At 34.9% G+C, this 25,085-nt stretch overlaps 1 protein-coding gene across 1 annotated transcript; it reads left to right on the top strand.

Annotated features, from left to right (window-relative positions):
* The first annotated feature begins 17,327 nt into the window (after positions 1-17,327).
* Positions 17,328-19,003, top strand: LOC127094727 (LRR receptor-like serine/threonine-protein kinase SIK1). The gene has a single exon (XM_051033520.1). It carries the CDS (start codon positions 17,584-17,586, stop codon positions 18,781-18,783), a length of 1,200 nt encoding a protein of 399 aa, XP_050889477.1. The 5' UTR covers positions 17,328-17,583; the 3' UTR covers positions 18,784-19,003.
* Positions 19,004-25,085: the final 6,082 nt, after the last annotated feature.

Below are 25,085 nucleotides of genomic sequence, written 5' to 3'. Positions count from 1 at the left end.
CCCATAAGTTTTTATCTCTTAAAATCCTAGGGTTTTGTCCCATAACCTTACCAATATTATCCCAAGATTTATCCCAAAGTTATCCTTAAATTATCTCATAGTTATCCCATAAATTTACTCAAAATCCCTAAATAATTAATATTTCATAATTAATCCTATTTTATATTCCTTGTTAATTATACTAAATGAGAATTATTAATTATTTGACTAATTATTAATCCAATTATATTTAATTATAGAATTAAGCTTAATCCCAATTTAAACCTCTAATTATATATTATGATTTTGACTTGAAAATTAACTTTGGCTAGTGATTTTGAAACAAATTAGGATTTTGTTAATTGAAAATAGATTATACATTTTGGTTGTATTCATTTTCTATTATGATACTTTAAAAAATGTTGTTAGAAAATAAAATTGATTTATAAATTATTTCAGAATTTTAGTTATAAAAGATTTATGATGTTTGTTAAAAAAGTTATTTATAATAATAGTTTTTAAGAAAAAAATTGTGATATTAGTAAAAATAAGATTTTCTCAAAATAACTAACTTTCTGATATTTATTAGAAAAAATTGATTTAAAAAGTTGGTTTAGAAAAGTTGAATAAAGTTGATTTAAAAATAATTGATTTTTGTTAGGAATTAGATTTATAATACGAACTTAAAATGATTTTAAATTTGTTTAGAAAATTGCTATGTTCTTTTTATTTTATTTTTTATATAAACTTTAATCAAAACATCTACAAAAATTAAATATAACAAAAACCAAATTGATACCAATTCCAATCCATATAAGAAAGCATAAATTATTATTGAGAGGTTAAAGCGAAAACCAACATACGGGGAAGAGATTGTTCCCGGTGAGCAAAATAATTTCTTTTGAGCTTTTCACCTTTTTCACACCACCAATTATAATCATTGCTTTTTGATCCGGTGTAAAACTAATTAGGTCATTACAAATGCAAAAAATAATTTTTACAAGAAAAAATAAAAAGAAACCGCCATCAGAAATCATCATATGGCCAAAAGATTAAATTAAAAATGAAATCCTGTGTAAAACTATGTGTAATTCCTCCATCCTAGTGTGAGAAAAAGGAGTCCTATGTATAGGACAAATTAGGTCATTACAAATGGAAATGAATTAATTGTGATAAAGCACGACCAATCAGAAATCACATCTGAAAAATTGACAAAATACATTGAACCTGGACACTTTTCATATTTTTTTATTTTAAATAATTTTTAACTATTTTTATGAATAAAATGCAAAAAAATGAAAAAATCAATTTTTAAAAATATATAAATTAAAAATACGAAAATTAGTTAATAAAAATAAAAAATGGACTTAGTTGAAATAAAATGGAATCATAATACTAATATGTTAATGAGAGTTAATTATATTAATAATATTAAAACCTCTATAATTTCATCAATTTATACTTTTATTAAGTAAATACTACCCCTAATTAATTGATTTTTTTAATAAATAAGACATATTATCCTGATTACTAACCATACTAACTTTCCTAAAAATTAATAATAATACACTTTTTAGCATGCTCCTACAAATTATGTTTTTTTAAATCTAAATAATACCCCTAAACTAAAATCAACTCCTAAGAGGGACTAAAAAATCAAAATGGTCTCCCTTTGACTTTTTAGGTCATTTGACCAGATGACTGGTATGCTCTGGATGTGTTAGTGTCGGCTAAAAATAAAAATGAAAAGCTGGTCAAAATTTGGGATACGACAGAATGGATTTACAAATTAACATTCATGGGCAACGTCGCAATCTTACTCACAGGTTTAAGTAGACGAAACATTGTTTTTGTGTCGTCTCAAGACAAAGTACCTTTCGTTTAAAAAGGGTTTAAGGATCAATCGCGCGGCGGCGAGAAAAGAGTTTGATTTGTTTGAGGTATTTTTGGATGACGAGACAGTTTGGAAGAGCGAGAACTACATCTCATTTCCCAACACTCTGGAGTTCGTGGACTACACCCCGTTCCTTTTTCATCTTATTTGTTAAATAGTTTTGATATTCTTAGATGTATTGAATTTTAGATTTAGAAAACATACTCAATGCTAGTCGAGGCTTATTAAGTGTTGTGGAATTAACTTAAGGATGATGAGTTTTTGGATTGACGAGAACTACATCTCGGATCCTAACTCCCAGGAGCTTGTGGACTACACCCCGTTTCTTTAATCCATTTTATTGAAAAATGTTTAATAGTGGTTAAGTATTTTGATTTTTATTATGAAAATGGCTTGACATTGGATCAAGCTTTTGATTAACGATTGCAAAAAGAAGTTGAGAGAATGATTTGAAAGTTGAAAATAGTTGAAGACTTGGGAATGGTAGAAATGGATTGAAAATAAGGGTTTAAAATGGTCGAGTCTTTAAGAAAAGTACTCGACATTGGGTCGAGTTGTTAATTTTTTTATTTTTAAAAAGGGGTTGATTTTATTCTTGTGTTAAAAACTAATTAAACAAACAATCAAAAGTAAAGTGATAAAATTATTACACGACCCTCTTATTACCAGCGAGCTAGTTTTAAAAAATGTTTGAACAACCAATTAAGAAGCGATGCATGGCATGAGAATGGAAAACAAAAACAACTCAGTATTTTTTCATCGCTCTTCTCATTTTAAAATGCACCATTCTCCTCTCAATTTCATAAAACAAAAAAAAAACATAAATCAATTTCCAAATAACACAACTTCAAGTAGTTCTGCAATTGAAATAGGAAATGATAATGGAAGAGCATATTTTATTATTGGCTAACACATTCAGACTCAAGACCAAATATTAACACTATTGAAGGTCATAGCAAAAACAAATGAGCACAACCATAGGAAACTTAAAATGCTCATAAGACAAATTAAACACAACCATCCAAACTGAGTCTTGAAATCAAACAACACTTATAACAAAACAAACACATAACAAACATTGCAGTCAGAACCAAATTGAAATCCAATATCCAAACACACACAGCTTTTACGACACATAGAAAAATCGAGATAGTGCCGAATCGAGTTGTTGTTAGTGGAGATGAAAATGTCACGTTGTAGTTTGTATGAAGCGGAGATGAGATGTTCTGATTTTCAGTTATAGTGAGTTGATTTGGGGTGAACTGAAGCTTGCGACGAAGGGAGCATCGAGGAAGGGTATATGGCGGTGGTTTAAATGTTGATCATTTGAGGGAGGGTGATGATGAAACTAGACAGTAGGGATTAAGTAGTGTGTCAAGGTGTGTGTACAGAGTTTCTATTGGTGGTGCGGTTCATGGTGTTATAAGGGTCGTTGAAAATGGAAGCTTGGGCGGTTCGTAGTTGTTAAGAAGTGGGAAGGTGTAGAGTGTATGTTGGTGATTCTGAGTAGAGTGGAGGAAGAGAATATGAGCAGAGAGGTTGTGGTTGTTGGATGGATGGTTGACTGTGAGGCTGGTTTGTGGTGGAATTTTAGTGATTTTCGGTTTTGCTCTGAAAAAAGGAAGAGGAACAATGCAAAAGTGAGAGAGAGAGAGAGAGAGAGTGAAGTACTGATGAAGAAGAAAGCTAAAAACTAATTTTCGTTCTCCTGCTTTCCCCTTTTTTGAAATTTTTTGAAGTCAGAAAATTCCTCTCACTAGCGGTCGCATGTCGTTTCTTAATGGGTCTCCCTCACGTGGTCCCTCGCTGAATGGATATTTCTCCCCTCATCTCACTCATGTGCCTCTTTTGTGCTTTTTTTTAAAAGAAACAAAATAAATTAAACCTACCAATGGTCGCGTCAGTGGGGAGGGCATTCAATTGAGTGGAAAGAAAAAGATACATTGCTAGCTATTCTAGGATTTCAACCTGTGAAATCGAGCTCTCATCCTCTCTTTTGAAAACAATGAGCGAGCTGGCATGTGGTAATTATGGGAATCCTATGGAAAGTCCCCAATGATAAAATGCCAAGTGGCAAACTAAAAATCTGATTTTTCTAACCCTTTTTTTATTAATTATTTTGAATTATAAAAAATAATTTTGCAAAAATTAATTAAAATAAAAATAAACAACATAAATTCAAACTAAATGATCGATTAATCCTAATTAATTATATCGATCATTTTGACTAAAAAATAAAAATAAAAAAATGAATAAAAAAAATGAATAAAAATCGGGCGCAAAAATGCTCGAAAAAATAAAATGATTGCACCATAATGATCAGCACGTAATAAACTTCTCCGAAACATACAAGTTTTGATCAAATTTTGAAATGAAAAACGCCGGTTGAAAAGGCTCGGACGAATCAAAATGTGACCGAAAAAGTAGTCGAAAAAATAAAATGACCACACCACGTAAAACTACGTGAAACATAAATTAATGAAACTGATGTCTGCAAGCTCGATTTTGAATTATTTTGCCCGCTAATTTGACGTATATTTGAGAATTGATTCAACTAATTTATCTATAGATCTGAAAATTTATTTCAAGTGACATATTAGGCATTATGCGGCATGGAATGCATGTTATGCTATACAGATGGTGCAAATGCTATGATGAATGTATTGATTCGGCAATTCATAGTCAAAATTGGGGTGTGACAGTATGTAATATATATTTAACATGTAAACATTATAAACAAAAGGAACATTATCCCAATAGTTAAGAATCTCGCCCATCTAAACTTATCTACTAAGTTTGAATTCTGTAGGTAGCAAAAATTAGAATTTTTTTCAATGTTTTACTATCCAAAATAGCAAAATTATATTTTACCCACTTGTAATGTAAGCGACTTTTGATTTATCCTCTCGTAATAAAAAAAATTAAAATAAATAAATTTTAAAAAAATATTTATTTATTTTTTTTAAATGCCACGTGGAATTTAAAATATATATATATAATAAAAATGTCACGTGGAATTTTTTAAATTTTTTTTTAAAAAGCCACATGTGCATCCATGTAGGATTTAACAAAGATTCTAGGTTGAAATAGTCAACCAGGGGTCAAACACACAGAATCTAGATATTACAAAGGGGGAATCCAAAAACAAAATTATAGGGGTAAACTGAAACTCGCTAACATTGCAGGAGGTATCGCATATTTAACCCATAAATAAATAAAAGACTAATTAAGTCGGGTATTACACCTACCACTTAGGAGGCATTGGGTCTCCTATCATATTTTATGTAGCTCTAGGAGTAGTGGGCACACTCGTTACTTGTGGAAAGGATACCATCACTTTTGATGGTATAGTCGACGTTGTTACCTAACTTATAATAATAGGGTTTTCTCCAACAGTAGTCGAAGTCCCAACATTGTCAACCGTCGAGTACATTGGTTTTTCTTCTACGTTATGAGCATTGCTCCAAGGGCGGGGTGGGTGTTTAAAAGTTGGACGAGTCATTTTTGGAAGTTTTTCACCACTCCTCAGATGCATAAACACTCAACAAATGAAGACATTTCATGTAAGAAAAAAATAAATAACATAAAATACACAACACTTTTCTGCAAAAAAAGTTTAAAGTTTCTTGTACAAAAGGGTTCCACTAGGCGTGTCAATTTGTTTACTGGTATTTTTAGTAAACAATCATGAGTTTGGTTCGCTTAAGAGATTAAAATCGAAAAAATATCAAAGATATTATGTGCAAAAAAATGCAAAGAAAAATATTTGTGGCTGATACTTAAATGCTTGAAAATTAACAAACTGAATGTAAATGTAGAATTGCTTTGAAGAAATAAAGTAAATACAAATCATAATAAATATCGTAAAACAAATAATTTGGTTTAAAAGACTTAAAGAAATTTAAAATATGGACGCAGACTCATACATTTCTCACAAATTGTTTCTCTTTGTCACTTCAATACTTTAGTACTATAAAGAATGAGTGAAAATTTACGACCTCGATCTCATACACTGAAATTGACTTATATACTAATACAATAGTAACCGTCAACAACAGATAGGTCCCCAGGATCTTACACGTATTCCTCGACATAAGATTCATCTCTCTAACTTTCTTCCACGCGTCTTTAAAGATAAAAATGTTGAAAGCTAACCATCATACTGATAACTGCTATGAACCTCTTAATTGCCTTTGTCGAGACTCTTTGGTCGACTCCTATATTATTGTTGATACATCTCACATCACATAGTTTTTGGACTTAAGAATATCCTAAGTCCCTAACATCTGGTGGACGTGTCGATCTCGACCTTTGTAGAATAGTTGATTTGTACAAATTCGTTCAACATTTTTTTCATGTTTCGAAGAGAGAGTGATCCTAATCTTGTGGATCTGTTCCTGAGACTCCTCCAAATCAGTCTTTTCCTTGACTCATCTGACAAGTTAGTTGGACCAACTTAAGCGACATAGTTAGTATGTTGAAGCCTCTAATTGAAGATCTTGATACTTAGCATTTTCCAATGTAGTTATTACCATTCTTTGTTGACTTTCCTCAGCTAGAATTTCCAGGCTAATAATATTTCCTAACTTACTTCATTATATAAGAAAAACACATGTTACATTCCAAAGCACACTAAAAAATTCTATTGACTATTTTCTTCTTCACTTGCATTACTTTGCATTAAATTTTTGAAGCGGTAATTTTTCCCCCTTTCTTTCTACTTGTTGAATTTTTCGAGTATTTTTTGAATTATCTTTAGAGAATTATTTTAATTTCTCCTCATTTGAGTTGAGAAATTATAAGTATTATTTTTTTTGAGTTCTCTTTGGAGAATATTTGAAATTCTCTTTGTTTGAGAAATTATTTCGAGTGGTTATATGACCATTATTGAATTCTCTTTCAAGAATTATTTAAATTTATCCTCGTTTGATAAATTATTATGACTGATATTTGTACCAGATACTACGTATGATATTTATACCATATTCAAATGGAAGTAGTGTCATTATAGGGTGTAATTCTAGACCGATTACCTATTGAGCAAATAATAATCGTACATTATAGAACTGTGTTGTTTTATCCTGAAGGCGTTGTGGTTGGGTGACTGCTTTGCATAATTTTAGGCAGTGTCACAAAACGTCTTAAACAGAGCGACCTAGTCCGCAACTCTACCTTTACAGACCAAAATTCTCAAAACCGAGTTATAAGCCATTAGGGCCGAGAACAGAAAGTTGGGCATGTCGGGTACTCGTAAAGGATAATGATTACTGAGTTGCTACTTATGAGACAAATAGGAGCCCATATCATAGGGTACTCAGAGACACATTTTCAGACGGTATGCATAATTGGTGTAACGGTTATAAGGTAGTTCCATGGTTGCATGAGAGTTACGAAAAATGATAGAGAGGACGTTACACGATAATGATGATAACGAGATACATTATTAGCATCATTTAATCATGAAACTTAAAGGAACACTTCTTAATGATCTCATGAGATGAGATGGATATAAAAGGGCTCCCCGTTGAGGAAGAAATAGGGGACAGACGAAATAGAAGTAATCAAATAACACCCACTTCCTATTGTGTTTGTGGTCTCGCCTGATTCTCTTCAGGGAGATTATCCAAAAGTGTTTATCAGGAACACAACCTAATAATTTCTTCTGTCGCAAAATTTTCAAAATCGTAAAACAATAGTTGTGTTTCACAACCTCGTCATCGCCATATTGGTGCTTCTCGTCCAGATCTAGCTCAAAGTTCTTAGTCATGATTCATTTCAATCCAGGTTTATTTGGATTAAAAGAGTTGTTTATGCTTGCTTTGATTTCTTGTATGGACTTGTTGGTACATCAATTTGTCTATGTTGGTGGTTGGTTCATTTCTTTATTCTCTCTCTCTCTCTCTCTCTCTCTCTCTCCTCTCTCTCTCTCTCTCCTCTCTCTCTCCTCTCTCTCTCTCTCTCTCTCTCTCTCTCTCTCTCTCTCTCTCTCTCTCTATATATATATATATATATATTATATATATATATATATAATATTATATATATTATATATATATATATATATATTATATAATATATATATATATATATATATATTATATATATATATATATTATATATATATTATATATATATATATATATATATATATATATATAATATTATATATATATATATATATATATATAGGGTTTCTAGAGGTTTACCTCATTTGAAAAAAAATTGATTTAGCAATTATATAACACATGCGTTACCTCACAGGGTTGGAACCCTTGTGTCGCTCTTACTTGGGGACTCTCACAAATATAACACTACATGCTTGTTGAGAATTTTCATAAGAATTTGTTAATACATGAATTTGTATATGTTAGCAGTCAGTTCATTCGACGCTTCTTAATATTATGAAAGTCCACACTGAAGGTGAGAAAAATATACACAAGAATGGGGGTTGAATTGTGTATATGGAAATTTACTTCTTTTTCTTAACCTATTTAGAACCTAAGATGTCAAGCTCATATTTTGATCCAAGTAAGAGTCTGAATCAGATCAAAGTCTAACTTCGGAGATTGTTGCACAACAGAATATAAATACAGAAGTAAATAGAGAGACGCGTAATATATCATGGTTTCTCTCAAACGGGGAGTAGTCCAGTTCCCTTACAGCACAAGAGATTTTCACTATAATCAACAGATTACAATTTGCTCAATCAAACTAGAAAGAGACTTATGCTTAAGCCCTCAAGTAAGAGACTTCATTGCCTGAACAATCCGTTCAGGACTTCCTACTCAATTCCACCAAAAGAGACTTCTGATCTGCCTTCAAGCATGAGACTTCAATGCTCAATAAATCCTTGAGAGAGACTTATGATTTGCCTACAAGCATAAGACTTCAATGCTAAATTAATCTTTGAAAGAGACTTCTGCTCTGCCCGCAAGCATGAGGCTCCAACGCTCAACCTATCCAGAAAGAGACTTCTTTGCTTAAGCACCCCACAAGAGACTTCTTACATATTCTAATCAGCAGTTTAGAATAGTAATTACAAATGCACTTGATACCCTTATCAGTGGTGCATAGTTACAACACAGATTCTGATGTCTTTAAGATTTCTAAGATTAACAATGGTAAGAAACCTTAAGACCCTATTGTACAAGCTAACAGATATACAAAAGTGTTCTTACTTGTTTCAGATCCTCTTTGTGTTGTATGGTTCCGTTGACAACTTATTCAAAGATTTCCACAGTATTTGAATCTTTAGCATATTCAGATTTTTCAACCAAAGTCAACGAACCTATGTTGACCAAGTTGATCAATCATTTCACCTTCTTCATATCCTTGAACTTTCTTTTATAGGACTAGGAAAATAGTTGTTGGAGGACTTGAAGATAACAAGCAGGCTTGTTGAAGAAGTATGCCAAGAGAATCGTTGGAGATTAGCATCTGGTATGAAGATTTGTCCTTTGAATAATAAAAATGCTCTTAGTACCTTTCAAGGCACTAGATATCTACCAACGGGTAGAGCAGACTGAAGACGTCACATCTTTATTTCTTGAGCCTTGCAAAATGAAAGTCTAGTAAACTTTATCCTGAAATCTGGGGCTTTGATAAGACAATACTGTTTTGGTACAATGTACAAATCAAATGCTCTTCAGTCTTCCAGAATTTGAGTTGTCATCAGAGGTTGAATCGAGACCAGAGTCTGAAGCCTTCAAATGCTGATGAACAACTTATATATTCTGATCAATCTGAATCTGAATCACTTCTTTATGGAACTGAGTCTTTTGATAGGCTTGAATCCTTGATGTAGTTTGACTTCAGATCCTGCAGGCTTGGTTCTAATCCTTTAGATTCAGAATAAATTTACTTCTCCTTAATGATTCTTCTAAGTGATTAACTAGATCTATATCAAGATTAATGTCTTTTGATCCTGCACACTAGAACAACCATTAATAAACCCTATTGTTTTTAAATATTTTGTTATTATCAAATATTTTAAAAACGTGAACATATCTTGTTCTAACACACAACTTCTTTTTAGTTTGATTTCACGTCCGTACATGAGTTCGCTTGTAGTACATATGTTGTGTACATGTGTTGTGAATGACTTCAATTTCTTTTAAAACTTTTATTGTGATTGTTGCTATGAGATAATTGTTGTGTTGTTTAATTGGATTAAATATTTGTCCTCAGTATTTTGTATTTTTGTATTGTATTTTTATTTTTAAATTTAATCGACTTAAAGTTTTTAGAGGTTTACCGCATTTGAAAAAAATGATTTAACTATTTTGAGTTATTTTATATATTTGGAGTTCTTTTACTATTTTCCACTTCTTTTTAATATCGCTTGATTCTAATGTGACTTATGGTTCAGTTCCAGGCAAAAGCAAAAGTAGAGCTCAAATAGTTATGGTAAAAAAAGGGAAAGAAAATAAGAGTAGAAAACAAAAAAGTGAATGAACAATTTAGGAAAACGAAACAAACTTTCCCCTAGTACGTAGCAAAGCACATGATAGTTGATTTGGTTCTGTTATATGTTGACTCTACACTCTGTATCCAAGAGAATAAAAAGCATGAAACCATTCTTCTACACGGTAATTAGTTAAAAACCAGGACAAGAATGTGTGAATTGCTTAACAAGCTTTGAACCATAGTACATGACTTTGACCAAATATGTATTTTGACTATGCTTACTTCATCTTCAAACTACCTCCAACAAAGACATACATTTTCATATTAGTGTATGTTCCTTTTAAGACAAGTGGGACAAAAGAAAAAGGTCGATTAGTTAAATAAATATTTCAAGATATGGTCTCTTTATGATGGTAGTTTGATTATTAAGGATGAGGTTTGTGTCTCATAAATGACATCAAAGGCTTGAAACCCAAGCAAGTAAGGATCAGAATCAACCTTCCTATTAATGGAACTCATTCATCAAGTATCAAACTCATGATTTATTTGGTAAGTTTTAAATGTGATGTTACAAACTTAAAACAGAACTGAAAACAAAATGAGGAATACACATTTATTAGTTATTATGATTTATTTTTCCATAATAATATCATATAGATGAAATTAAGGAATCATATTCTAGCTTTTACTTTATGTCCTATTCGGTTATGAAGTATCAGCTGCATGAGTAGCTGTCACTCACTCAATATCTACTATCCGTACATAAAATTAAAACCCACACTTACCCTCTGTCTCTTCCTAGTGTTTCTTCCTTTGATGCCAAGCTTTTTGACTCACCTGTTCCAACTTGTAAAAGAATTACTCTACTTCTTAATAACCACCTTACGAAATTGAGGATATATATCAACAAAAGTAGTTCTAATACTATTTTTAGAGGATTTTTTTTTATAATGATTTATATCATAAAAAGTCATACTCTTTCGTGGTAAATTCAAGAGAAATATTTTGTGTACAGATATAATTTATATAAATTGATATAAATACCAATTTTAACATTAATTGAATAATATACATTATATTCAAAATAAGAGTGTCTTTTGCAGTGTTAGATTGGCTTTGAAATAAATAAAAATATTTTTGGATGAGCCGGATATGGACTAGTTGAGTTTCTTAATTTAGGATTCAATCTGATATTATTTATTTATATTTATATATTATTATAAATAAATTATTGATATTTATAAATTAATAATTTAAAAAAAAAATATTTGACTTAAAAGTAAGAGTATATACATTTTGATTTTGATGACTTATAAAAGAAATTAATTTAATTCAAACAATTTTCACAAAAGAGACATTTAAAAAGACATTTAAAAGTATTCAATAATATTTAATTTTATATAATTTTTTTTTAAAATTGCTGATTTATAAATATATGTTAGATATAATTCAGATTCATTTAAGTTGAATTCGGATTTAATTTAGATTTCATTTAATTCTGAATGTGTGTATAAGTAGAAGTTGAGTTTTCAGTTTGTTAGAGATCTTTTTTTTGTAACAAAAGTTCAATTTAGTAAAAGTTAGTTATAATTTTTCTCCATTCTCTCTCTTTCATCTTCATAATCTTCTTCCTCTTGTGCACCAATAATTGGTATCTAGAGCTCCGGTTCAGATCCGCGGGAAACGGCAAGAGAAATATGAGTAAACCGTGAGGCGTGTGTGATTGATTCCGTCTCTTGAATTCACGTTGAATTTATGAACAGAATCGTAACAGAATCACATTTATTGATTTTGAGGGATTGGAAAACACAAGTGTTTAGTGAGATCTGAGTGATTTCTTGCATAAGAACGACGATGAACGGTGGAAACGGTAGCTTGAATACAAAGCTTCCAGTCTTTGATGGAAAGAATTAGAATCGATGGATGATTCAGATGCTTGTGTTGTTTGGCGTTCAAGATGTTCTTGATCTCGTCAGTGACAGTTATGCAGTGCTTGTAGTAGATGCAGCTGAAACACAAAGGAAGACGTATAGAGAGCTGAGGAAGAAAGATAAAAAAAAACTTTGTTCTACATCCATCAGTGTGTGGATGTAAATGTGTTTAAGAAGATCGTTGATTCGAAAACGATGAAGGTTGCGTGAGACACACGGGTACGGTTTTACGAGATGATGCATCAATGAAGATGGTGAAACTTTAGTCTCTACGTAAGCAGTATGAGAATCTCAACATGAAGAACAATGAGAAGGTACCATATTACATCTCCAGAGTGATTCTGATCACAAATGAGATGAAATCTTATAGAGAGACTCTTTCTGAACAAGTAATCATTGAAAAGACATTGAGATCTCTTACCCATCAGTTTAATTATATTGTTGTAGCAATTAAACATTCTAAGGATATGAGCACCAAGAGAATTGAAGAGCTGCAAAGCAGTCTAGAGGCACAAGAGTCATTTGACTAAGAGAACCTCTGAAAGATAGGTAGAGCGGGCTTTGAAGGCATCTTTCGGTAAGAAGAATCAGAAGCAGTCTTAGTCAGAGACCAAGAAAAGACATGGTGATGGTTATCAGAAGTCAGAAGTCTCCAACTCTGATGAGAAGAAACATTAGAACGGAAAGGAGAAGTTTGACAAGAAGAAGGTTCAATGTTATTGTTGTAAGAAGTTTGGTCACTTTGTTGTTGACTGTTGGTCAAACAAGGAAAGGAAATCAGAAGAAGCAAACATAGCCAGAGGAGAGTCTGATGATGAACCTGTGCTATTGATGGCTTCTGAGTCTGATAGTGGATATTTGGTATAAATGGACATTGGATGCTCAAATCACCTAACTGGAAATAAATAATGACTAATTAATTTTGACTCTAGAAAGAGGACAAAAATCATATGTGTTGATGATAAGTATCTGAATTCTAAAGGAATGAGAAATGTCAAGGTCAGAGTGAACTATGGTAAAACTGTTATGATCAAGGATGTTTGGTACGTTCTTGGCATGAAGAGCAATCTGATGAGTGTAGGTCAACTAATTGAGAAAGGTTTCTCAGTTACTATGAAGGACAATCTCTTAAAGTTGTACGATTCTGATCAGAAGCTGATTATGCATTCTGAACAAGAAAGCAACTGGACATACAAGGTGAATATGGTAATAGATGAAACTAAATGCCTTAGTGCAAAAGATGTTGAAAGTGACAGTGAGTTATGGCATAAGAGATTCGGGCATCTGAACTTTAGAAGCTTAGGACATCTGAGTTCTAAGCAGCTGGTACATGATATTTCAAGATTGTGAAGCCTAAGAAGTCATGTGAGATATGCATGAAGGGTAAGCAACCTAGATTTCCATTTGCATCAGAAGTAGCTCCAAGAGCAAAACATGCATTATGAGTAGTGTATTTTAATGGATATGGACCATTTGAAGTACCTTCACTTTGAGGAAACAAGTACTTTGTGTATTTTGCAAATGAGTTCACAAGAATGACATGGGTAACACTCGTCTAGTTTAAGCATGAAGTATTTGCTGAATTTCAGAAGTTCAAGGTGAAGGCTGAAAAACAGAATGGTCAGAAGCTGAAAATTCTCAGAACTGATGGTGGAGGTGAGTACAACTCTATAGAGTTTAGAAGTTCTGTGAGGAGAATGGAATTGAGCATGATATTACTACTTCATACACTCCTCAGCATAATGGTCCTGCTGAAAGAAGAAACATAACTTTGCTTGATATGACAAGTAGCATGCTGAAGGAGAAGAAACTCTCTCACACCTTGTGGGGAGAAGCTGTTTCCACTGCAACATATGTGCTCAACGGGTGTCCAACCAAGAAGCTGAAGGAAATTGTTCCTTTGGAGAAGTGGACTGGAGATAAGTAAAGTGTGAGCCATCTGAAGGTGTTTGGTTCTGTTTGTTATAAACATGTCCCAGATTCTAAAATAAGAAAGTTGGATTACCAAAGCAGAGTCATGTTGCTTGTAGGGTACCACAGTACATGTGCTTATAAGCTTTATTGTCCTGTCACTAAAAAAGTTGAATTCAATAGAGATGTCATTGTGAAAGAACCAGTAGTGTGGGATTGGAATAAGTCTCAATCCAACTTTGATGTAGTGTCAACACCTAAGTTAACTTCTGAAGACCTTTCAGACTCTGAAGGAGAATCTTCCTCTGAAAGAGATTCTAATTCTGAATATGAGTCAGAATCTGAAGGTGACTTTGATGTTGATGAAAAGTCTGAAGGCGAATTTGACTCTGAAGGTGAATTTATTTTGATCTAGATTTTGATGATGATCCAAACTCTGGTGGTAATCATGCCTTTGAAGGTGGTCTAGACTCTGAACGTGGTCCAGACTCTGAAGTTAGTCTAGCATCTGATATTGTTCCAGCATTTGAAGAAGATTCTAAACAAGTTTAGAGGCCACAAAGAATCAGACAAATACCAAGGAGATTTGCAGAGTTTGACATGTTGCAAGATACCGAGATAGAATCTAAAGGGGAAGTCATTTAATGTGCCATGTTAGTAGGCTGTAAACCAGTAAGTATTGAATAAGCTCTCAAGAAGAAAGTGTGGTTGAAGGTCATGAAAGAAGAGCTTAAAGTTGTAGAAAGAAACAAGACTTGGAAGTTGACTGAGCTTCCAAAGAACAAGAAATCCATCAGTGTGAGATGGGTTTACAAGGTAAAACTAAAGCCAGATGGATTAATTGGCAAACACAAATCAAGGTTAGTAGCTAGAGGATTCCTACAGAAATATGGACTATAGTACTTTGAGGTGTTTGCTCCTGTAGCTAGAGATGAAATAATCAGGATGGTAATTGTTATAGTGGCTAACATGAATTAGTATCTGATGCATTTAGATGTGAAATCTACATTTCTGAATGGTTCTTTACAAGAGGAAGTTTATGTATCACAACTTCCTGTATTTGTGAAAAAGAATTAGGAAGGGATGGTGTACAAGTTGCATAAAGCCTTGTATAGACTGAAACAAGCTTATAGAGCCTGAAATCTAAAAGTTGATTCATTTTTCAAGCTTCAAGGATTCATAAAATGTGAGATGGAGTATGGTGTTTATGTTCAGCATACATTTGATAGCAATATGATTCTGATCTGTCTCTATGTTGATGACATATTGCTAATAGGGAGTTGTACATATGAGATATCTAAGTTCAAGAAGGTGCTGATGAATGAGTTTGAAATGACTTATCTAAGAAATATGATATATTTTATATGATGGAGATTGTGTGCTATGACAAGGGAATCATCTTGCATCAACTGAAGTATAAACTTGAGCTTCTGAAGAGATTTGAGCTGATGAATTGCAAGTCTACAATCACACATGCTGAATCAAATAACAAGTTGGATTCTGATGTTTAGGGTGATGATATAAATGCTAGAATTTTTAAACATTTGGTAGGCTCATTGAGATATCTTTGTAATACCATACCTGATATTTGTTACGTGGTTGGAATGGTGATTAGGTTTATGAACAAACCAAAGTGGTCACATTACCAAGTTGCTATCAAGATATTAAGGTATGTTAAGGGGGCTCTGAAGTATGGAGTTTTGTTTCCTTTTGGTGTTGAAAATGATTCAGAGTTGATATGTTATTCAAACTCTAATTAATATGGAGACAAAGTTGATAGAAGAAGTACTTCCAGAATTTTTAAAGTATTTTGGAGGTCATATTTCGTGGTGCTCTAAGAAGCAACCAGTGGCTGCATTGTCAAGCTGTGAATCAGAGTACATTGCAGGTGTTTTGTCTGCTTGTCAAACTGTATGAATTCTGAACTAGCTGCAGGATCTGAAGATTAATGTGAGCAAGCATGTGAAATTGATGATTAACAACAAATCAACAATAAGCCTTGCCAAGAATTCAGTCCTGCATGGAAGAAGTAAGCACATTGACACGGAGTTTCATTTTCTGAGAAATCAGATTCGGAATGGGATGCTTGAAGTTGTGCGCTGTAGCACTCAGAAGCAACTGACATATGTTCTGATTAAGGCTATCAAGACTGAACGCTTTATCTAGTTAAGAGATGGAATTGGTGTTGTTGATTTTGATTAGCTGAATATGAATTAAATGATGATGTTAGATATAATTCAGATTCATTTAAGTTGAATTTGGAGTTAATTTAAATTTAATATAATTTTGAATGTGTATATAACTAGAATCTGAGTTTTTAGTTTGTCTGAGATCGTTTTTGTAATAGAATTTCAATTCAGTAAAAATTAGTTGCAACTTTTCTCTCTTTGTCTCTTCCATCTTCATCATCTTCATCTTCTTTCTCTCGTGCACGAACAATATCAAGATCTTGTTTAAATTAATAAATAAATATATATTTTTAAAATATTTTTCAATTGATTTACAATTTTTAGATTAATTTATTTTTGAACACTCTTACTAAAATACCTATTGGTGTTAATTGATATTTGCTACTTCGAATAATGTGAATTGTTGATTTAGTCTTCAAATATTAGCAACAACATTTTTTTATTCCTTTATATTGGACAAATATAAATAAATTATTAACATTTATAAGTCAATATATATAAACTAAGATTGTTTTCTTAAAATTAATATTAAATAAAATTGTCCTATAAAACTTAGGACATGAAAATCTCAAAAAGTGAGTTTTATAACCAAATAAGAAGATATAATATTATTTTTCAATATTATTATTTAAGAAAATGATAGGAGTTATATTTTAATACTAAATAACTAGAAAATAAAATTGATAAAAACAAATTCTGTCTCTTGTGTTGTCCCTAATAATATTTTACTATTTTGTCAAAAGATAATATTATATAGATGTTGGTAGTAAAATAGTAAAGTCCAATCATTTTGACAGCTCCCAAAGCTAGCCGGTATGTTTTGCTTCAGGTTCGGAAGATATACAAAGGCATGCGAGTCACGTGAAGCGCAGTTTCACCCGAAGCAAAATTGTCAAACGTGTCATCCGAAGCTAAGGTAAGGAAGCCACATAGGCTCGGACAACCGTTTGATAGGAACATTTCCCAAGAAACAAAAAAGAATAAAAAATACAAAAAAAACATTAAAAATTAGGTTCGTTGGAAGCGAGCGAGTGTACCAAGTACAACAAGAAAGTAAAAAGTAGCATCAACATTTGGTTGTTGTGTTCGCTGCATTCCATTACTCTGCTCCTTCTCTCACAAGCCAAACTTCAGATTCACCTATTGCTTTCTCTTCAAGCTTAATCGCATGTTCTCTTTCTCTATAATAACTCTTAGCTTCGTTTTCCTCTTACCTATAAAATCGAAGAACACTCTCTGTTTCTTCTTCCTGCATTGAGGGTTTGTGGTTTCTATGGCGAAGCAAATGATTCCTTCATGTTTTCTTCTCTTTTGCTTCTGTTTGATACAAACACAGATTCTTGTAGTTGCCATTTTGGATCCGACTGATTTTCTAGCTCTTCAATCGATTCGGAAATCTCTGGAAGACATGCCTGGTTCTGATTTCTTTTCTTCATGGGATTTCACTGCTGATCCTTGTAACTTCTCCGGCGTTTTATGTGATTCCGATAAGGTTATCGCGCTCAACCTCGGTGACCCTAGAGCCGGTGCAGCCGGTTTAACAGGACGCCTCGACGCCGCCATTGGTAAACTTTCTTCTTTAGCTGAGTTTACAGTTGTTCCGGGAAGGATATATGGTGCTCTGCCTCAAACCGTTTCCAGTTTGAAGAACCTTAAGTTTCTTGCTATTAACAGAAACTTCATCTCCGGCGAGATTCCGGCGGAGTTAGGTGAGTTACGCAGTCTTCGAACTATTGATCTCAGTTACAACCAGCTCACCGGAAAAATTCCTCCGACGGTTGGATCATTGCCGGGGCTAACAAATCTCATCCTCTGCCATAACCGTCTCTCCGGTTCTATGCCTCGGTTCGATTCTCAGAGCTTGACCCGGTTGGACCTAAAGCACAACACTCTCACCGGTTCGCTTGGTCCAAACTCTCTCCCTCCTTCGCTTCAGTATCTCTCCTTGTCATGGAATCAACTCACCGGCTCAATGGACCGGGTTCTAACCCGGCTCGAGCAGTTAAACTATTTAGACCTTAGTCTAAACCAGTTCACCGGACCCGTTCCCGGTCGGATATTCTCATTCCCACTAAGCAACCTCCAATTACAAAGAAACCAGTTCTCCGGTTCAGTTGAACCGGTGGATCAAGTTGCAATTCCAACCGTTGATCTCAGTTTCAACCGGTTATCCGGTCAAATATCACCAATGCTAGCTAGCGTGCAGAATCTATACCTGAACAACAACCGGTTCTCGGGTCGGGTACCGGCTAGTTTTGTGGACCGGTTATTGGATGCGAGTATACAGATACTATATTTACAGCATAACTATCTAACTGGAATTGAGATTAGTCCAACGGCTGTAATTCCAGAGAGAAGCTCACTGTGTATGCAGTATAATTGCATGGTCCCGCCCGTAGAGACTCCCTGTCCTTTGAGGGCTGGAAAACAGAAAACAAGACCTACTACACAGTGCAACCAATTTAAGGGCTGAATCTGAGTAGATAGAGCACAGTTTTATCTTCCCATTATAAAAATCATATAGGTGTTCTCTCTTCTTCTTGCTTTTCTAATATTTAATTTTATTATTTTTTTGCTCTTAGTTTTTAATTCATTATTTATTATTATTATTATTAAATTTTGTGATAGCTGCTTGTGGAGATGAAATAAGAAGAATGTGAATATTAATGAAACTGTAGCTATTTTTTGTTTTATGCTTCATATGATTCATTATGTTATGCAAAAACTAAGCTGAAATTACCGATCATTGTATTCCATGTAAATCTGTCTGAATTGAAACTTTATAATGCCATTACATGTGAAGTTCCAAATCATGAGAGAAAGTGACATGACACCCCATCCACTCTTTACTTCAGCACTTGTGGAAATCAATACCGCATGGTGTTTATAGTTCCACTCATCTCAGTTATGTTACTTTGATGACAATTTCTCTAACAAATAATTGCAATATTTCAGCTTGTATCCTTTAGTGGAAAAAGTTGTGGTGGTTACTGGCTACTGGCTACAATTAACGTTTTTCTTCAGCTTTTTTAATAGCTTTCCATAAGCACGGGGTTCTGCTCCCTGCAGTGAAAAAAGGGTTGTAGGGACAATATCACTTATTTGGGAATCACTTTTTGTATTGTAATTGACTTTGAAGTATGGACTCGTTCTTCTATTGTTTGTGGAGCACATGAAGAAGCTAATAACCTAACAGCATTCATGACAACCAACCAGTTGCTACTTCTTACTCGCTTGTCAGACTGGAAGCTTTTCATTGCTTCACACATAAGTTTTAGCTCAAGGCATTTCTATATATACTAATTTATAGTTAAATTAAGGTCTAAAATCTAATTTGCTAATTTTGGAGCCAATCCATTGGGAATTTTCTTACAACCCTGCCTAATCGACATAGCAAATTAGCCGCCTCTCTTCAAGTTCCATCAAATTAAACCGTATCTCTATCACTAAAACAAATAGAAACAATATTCCTGTCGTGAAATTTAATCCTCTAAAGTGATTAAAATGTAAAATAAAATAAAAATCGAAGGTTGTCATTTTAATAAACACATGATTTATTACTATTCTGTGTTGGGACAAAATAATTTCATTATGCTTGAGAATCGAGACTAATGTTCATTTATATACAATAAAGTCGTGACAGTTTCTCACACCCAGATCACATAATGTCTCGTAGCCTATAGTGGATTTATGAGAAGACATAGTCACATGCTTAAGGTTCGCACACCGAAGTCGTAGCGGGTCCACAAACCCTAATAGAACCCAAACAAATGAGGAAGCACCACATCAACAATTAATTCACTCAGTAACTAGTGGGGCCAAGTCGTTATTGGTTTATTCTAGGAGAAAGGGCAGATTGGGAAATAGTGGTTAAGGTTGTTTGAGATGATGTGACGTGTATCTGGGAGAGAGCATCACAATATTTCTTTTCCTAGTTATAAGGAGTCAGAGAGGGAATTGAGGAGGAGCTTGACATTTTGTTTGTTAGTGCATTGAGGATAGAGAGTACTGACTCTCTATTGAGGAGCCTAGCTCTTGGAAGATCTAGGGATTTGTAGTTCCTTATTATGTATCTTGTTCCTTTGTATGTCCATATAATAACGCTCTTTCTCTTAAATACTGTTATTATTATTACTATTCTATTGTGTACTATGTTGGTACGTATCAAGTGGTCCAACCTACCAGATTCGAAGCAGCGGTCCTAGTGGATGCCGTCGGCGAAGAAAATCACAGTGGTAGCTTTAACGAGAATGGAGGCAAAGGTGACGGCATTAGAAGGAGAGATCTCGAAAGTACGTTCTACCTTGGAAAATTTCCAGGTAGAGGTGAAGGAGAATCACGCGAGTTTAATTGCGATGTTGGAAAAGTACCTGGGAAAGGCGGTAAGAGAGGAGAGCAGTGGGAGTGTGTTGAACAAAACTGTACCGGAGAACTTGGGGACACCGGAGAAGAAGATTGGAGAAGCTTCAAATGGGTCTCGCGCCGATTCCTTGACCGAGTTCCGTCATTCAGCGAAGAAGGTGGAGCTTCTGTCATTCGACGGTGAAGATCCTGTCGGTTGGATTTCACGAGCAGAGGTTTACTTTCGGGTACAGGGTACCACACCGGAAGTGAAAGTGAGTTTAGCCCAGTTATGTATGGAAGGACACTCCATACACTTTTTCAACTCACTAGTTGAAGAAGATGAAGGCCTGACTTGGGAGACGTTGTAGGAAGCGTTACTCGAAAGGTACGGGGGACATGGCGATGGAGATGTGTACGAGCAGTTGACTGAGCTGAAGCAAGAAGGATCTGTGTAAGAGTACATAACAAAGTTTGAATACTTAATCGCTCAAATTTCGCGGTTACCGGAGAAGCAATTTCAAGGCTATTTTCTTCATGGGTTGCAAGTGGAGATTAAAGGTAGAGTTAGGAGTCTGGCAACCATGGGAGATATGAGTAGAATGAAGTTGTTGCAAGTAACTTGTGTTGTAGAGAAGGAGGTAAAAGGGAAGAGTGGAGTTGGACTCACCCGTGGGCCAAAAAATGGGCCTTACTGGGTTGGGTTGGGTTGGGTCACAGGTTGGAAGCAAGGGAGGGTCAAATTGGGTTATGCTAAAAAATAGAGAAGGGGGTGCAAGTGGTAATATGAGGAATGGGCCAAAGCATGACAGGCAGGTCCAAGGTGACAGGAGGCGTGTTGGGCCTCGTGATAGAGGGTTTACACACCTCTCTTACAATGAACTTTTGGATAGAAAGAAAAAAAGGATTATGTTTCAAATGTAAAGGACCTTTTGGTCCTACCCATCAATGTCCAGACAAACACCTTAGAGTGTTAGTGGTGGATGATGAATGTGATGAGGATGGAGAAGCCATGGTGTTGGCTGTGGAGGTAGGTGAAGAGGAGGATGAGGAGCACAGAGAGATGAGCATATTGGATTTACATCATATAGCCCATGAAAATCATCAAACCATGAAGTTTCAAGGAACAATCATGGGGGTAGAAGTATTAATTTTGGTGGATAGTGGGGCATCCCACGACTTTATTTCACAAAGTTTAGTACACCACATGGATTGGCCCATTGAACAAACTCCACAAATGAAGGTTAAACTAGGGAATGGTGTCCAAATAGAAGCGCAAGGGAGGTGCAAAGAGCTGGAGATGTACATTGGAAGTTACAAACTAAGGCCGAATTTGCAATTATTTGAATTATGGGGTATTGACGTGGTGTTGGGCGTTGAATGGTTAAAAACTTTGGGTGATACTATTATTAATTGGAAGCAACACACTATGAGTTTTTGGGAACAAGGGAAGTGGATAACACTTGGAAACAAAGAAGGGTGCAAAAAGTCATTGATTGCACTGCAAAGTATTTTAGAGAAACCTAGGTCCAAGAAAGATGGGGAGGTGTGGAGAATTGAGGGGGTTGAGTCTAAGGTGTAGTTTGTGAATTCGTTAGGTCCGAAAGCCCAAACCCAGAGTTGGAATGGGTGTCGGGTGAGTACGCGGACATTTTCCAAACAACTTGTGAATCTGTGTTGTCGGAACACCAACACCGGGAGTTGGAGGAGGTGTTAGGTAAGTATGTTCACATTTTCCAAACGCCTTCGAGCCTACCACCCAGACGGAAGAAGGAGCACGCTATCAATCTCATTGACGGACATGGAGCAATGAATGTTCGTCCTTACCGCTACCCCCATCACCATAAAAATGAGATTGAAAGGCAAGTTAAAGAGATGTTGGTTGCCGGGATAATTCGTCATAGTACGAGTTCATTCTCTAGTCCCGTTATCTTGGTAAAAAAGAAGGACAACACATGAAGGATGTGCATTGATTACAGAGCACTTAATAAGGTAACCATTCCCGACAAATTCCCTATCCTTGTCATTGAAGAATTATTAGACGAGTTACATGGTGCGAAATTCTTTACTAAGCTGGATCTTAAGTCGGGTTATCACCAAGTAAGGGTGAAGGATTCTGATGTTGAGAAGACTGCATTCAGGACTCATGAAGGACACTATGAGTTCCTTGTAATGCCTTTTGGGCTTACCAATACCCTTTCAACGTTCCAAAATCTCATGAACGATGTGTTTAGATCATTGCTCCGAAAGAGTGTATTGGTGTTTTTTGACGACATTCTTATCTATAGCCAAGACTGGGGAACTCATATGAAGCATCTTAAAGAGGTATTGGAGTTGTTATCTGCTTATAGTTTGGTGGTAAACAAGAAGAAGTGCAGTTTTGGCCAACAATCAGTGGAGTATTTGGGGCATGTAATCATAGGGAATGGGGTAGATGTTGACCCTAATAAAGTGGTTGGTGTGCTTCAGTGGCCTCAACCCAAGAATGTTAAAGGAGTTAGAGGGTTTTTGGGGCTGACAGGTTATTATCGGAAGTTCATCAGGGATTATGGAAAAATTGCCAAACCTTTAACAGAATTAACTAAGAAAGATGGTTTTAAATGGAACAAGAAGGTTCAAGCAGCGTTCGACACATTGAAGCAGAGGCTTACAACAACACCAGTGTTAGCCTTACCAGACTTTTCAAAAGAATTTGTTATTGAGTGTGATGCCTTAGGTACGGGCATAAGGGCTATTCTGATGCAAGACAAAAAACCGATGGCTTACTTTAGCAAGGCTTTGGGAATCGGAAATTTATCTAAGTCCGCATATGAGAAGGAGCTAATGGTTGTAGTGTTGGCAATCCAACATTGGAGGCCATATTTGTTAGGAAGGAAGTTTGTAGTATCGACGGATCAAAGAAGCCTCAAACAACTAATGCAGCAAAAAATAGTAACTGCAGAACAGCAAAATTAGGCTGCAAAGTTGATGGGTTATGATTTCGAGATTATTTATAAACAGGGCAAGCTCAACAAGGGTGCCGATGCACTATCTAGGGTGCATGAAGGTCGTGAATTGAATACTATGAACTCTCTAGTAACTTGGGCACAAGAAGAACAAATCAAAGCAGAGGTGAAAGAAGATGAGAAATTACAAAGGATCATTGCAGAGATTCAACAAGATCCTTCATCTTGACTTGGGTACAGTTATAAACAAGGGGTTCTTTTTTATGAAGACAGGTTGGTAATTTCCAACAAATCTCAACTCATTCCTACTCTATTACAAGAGTTTCATTCTACACCACAAGGAGGGCACTCAGAATTCTACAAAACATATAGGAGAATGGCTGCAAATATATATTTGGTAGGTATGAAAAGCACTATACAAGAATTTGTTAGACAATGTGATATATGTCAAAGACAAAAATACATGGCATCATCTCCAGGTGGGTTGCTGCAACCACTCCCTATTCCAGGACAGATATGGGAGGATATATCCTTAGACTTCATCACAGGTTTGCCTAAGTCCAAACAATTTGAAGCTATACTGGTAGTAATGGATAGATTATCTAAATATGCACACTTTATACCCTTGAAACATCCTTATACAGCCCGAAGTATAGCAGAATTTTTTTATAAGGAAATAGTCAAATTACATGGCCTTCCTTTATCAATAGTAAGTGACATGGACCCTATCTTCATGAGTAACTTCTGGAGGGAAATATTCAAGTTGCAAGGAACCAAACTCAAGATGAGTACAACCTATCATCCAGAATCTGATGGCCAAATAGAAGTGGGAAACAGATGTCTAAAAACTTATCTGAGATGTTTTATAGCTGATCAGCCAAGGACTTGGGTGACATGGATTCATTGGGCTGAGTACTGGTATAACACTACTTACCATGCCTTAACAGGTAAGACACCATTTGAGGTGGTTTATGGAAGACTTCCACCTCGGCTGACAAGATGGGTGCAAGGCGAAACTAGAGTGGCCAGTGTGCAGCATGACTTGATGGACAGAGATGAAGCTCTGAAACAATTAAAAATTTAGTTAGTGAAGGCACAAGAGAGAATGAAGAGTCAGGCAGACAAGAAGAGAAGTGACAGAAGTTTTATGTGTGGGGAATGGGTGTTTGTCAAGCTTAGAGCCCACAGGCAGCAATCTGTAGTTACCAGAATTAATGCTAAATTAGCTGCCGAGTATTATGGCCCTTACCCAATAATAGAAAGAGTATGAGCAGTAGCTTACAAACTCAAATTACTTGAAGGATCTAGAGTGCACCCTGTTTTCCATGTTTCCTTATTGAAGAAGGCAGTGCGAAATTACCAAGAAGACACAGAACTCCCAGACCTGTTGGAAGAACAAGTAAAGGTTTATGAACCTGAAGTTGTACTTGCTACCCAGAAGGTGAAGCAGCATGGGGAAGAGGTGAAACAGTTACTAATTCATTGGAAG

Source organism: Lathyrus oleraceus, chromosome 6 (genome assembly GCF_024323335.1).
Source record: "Lathyrus oleraceus cultivar Zhongwan6 chromosome 6, CAAS_Psat_ZW6_1.0, whole genome shotgun sequence".
Classification (NCBI taxonomy): Eukaryota; Viridiplantae; Streptophyta; class Magnoliopsida; order Fabales; family Fabaceae; genus Lathyrus; species Lathyrus oleraceus.
This window is presented reverse-complemented; position numbering and strand designations above follow the sequence as displayed.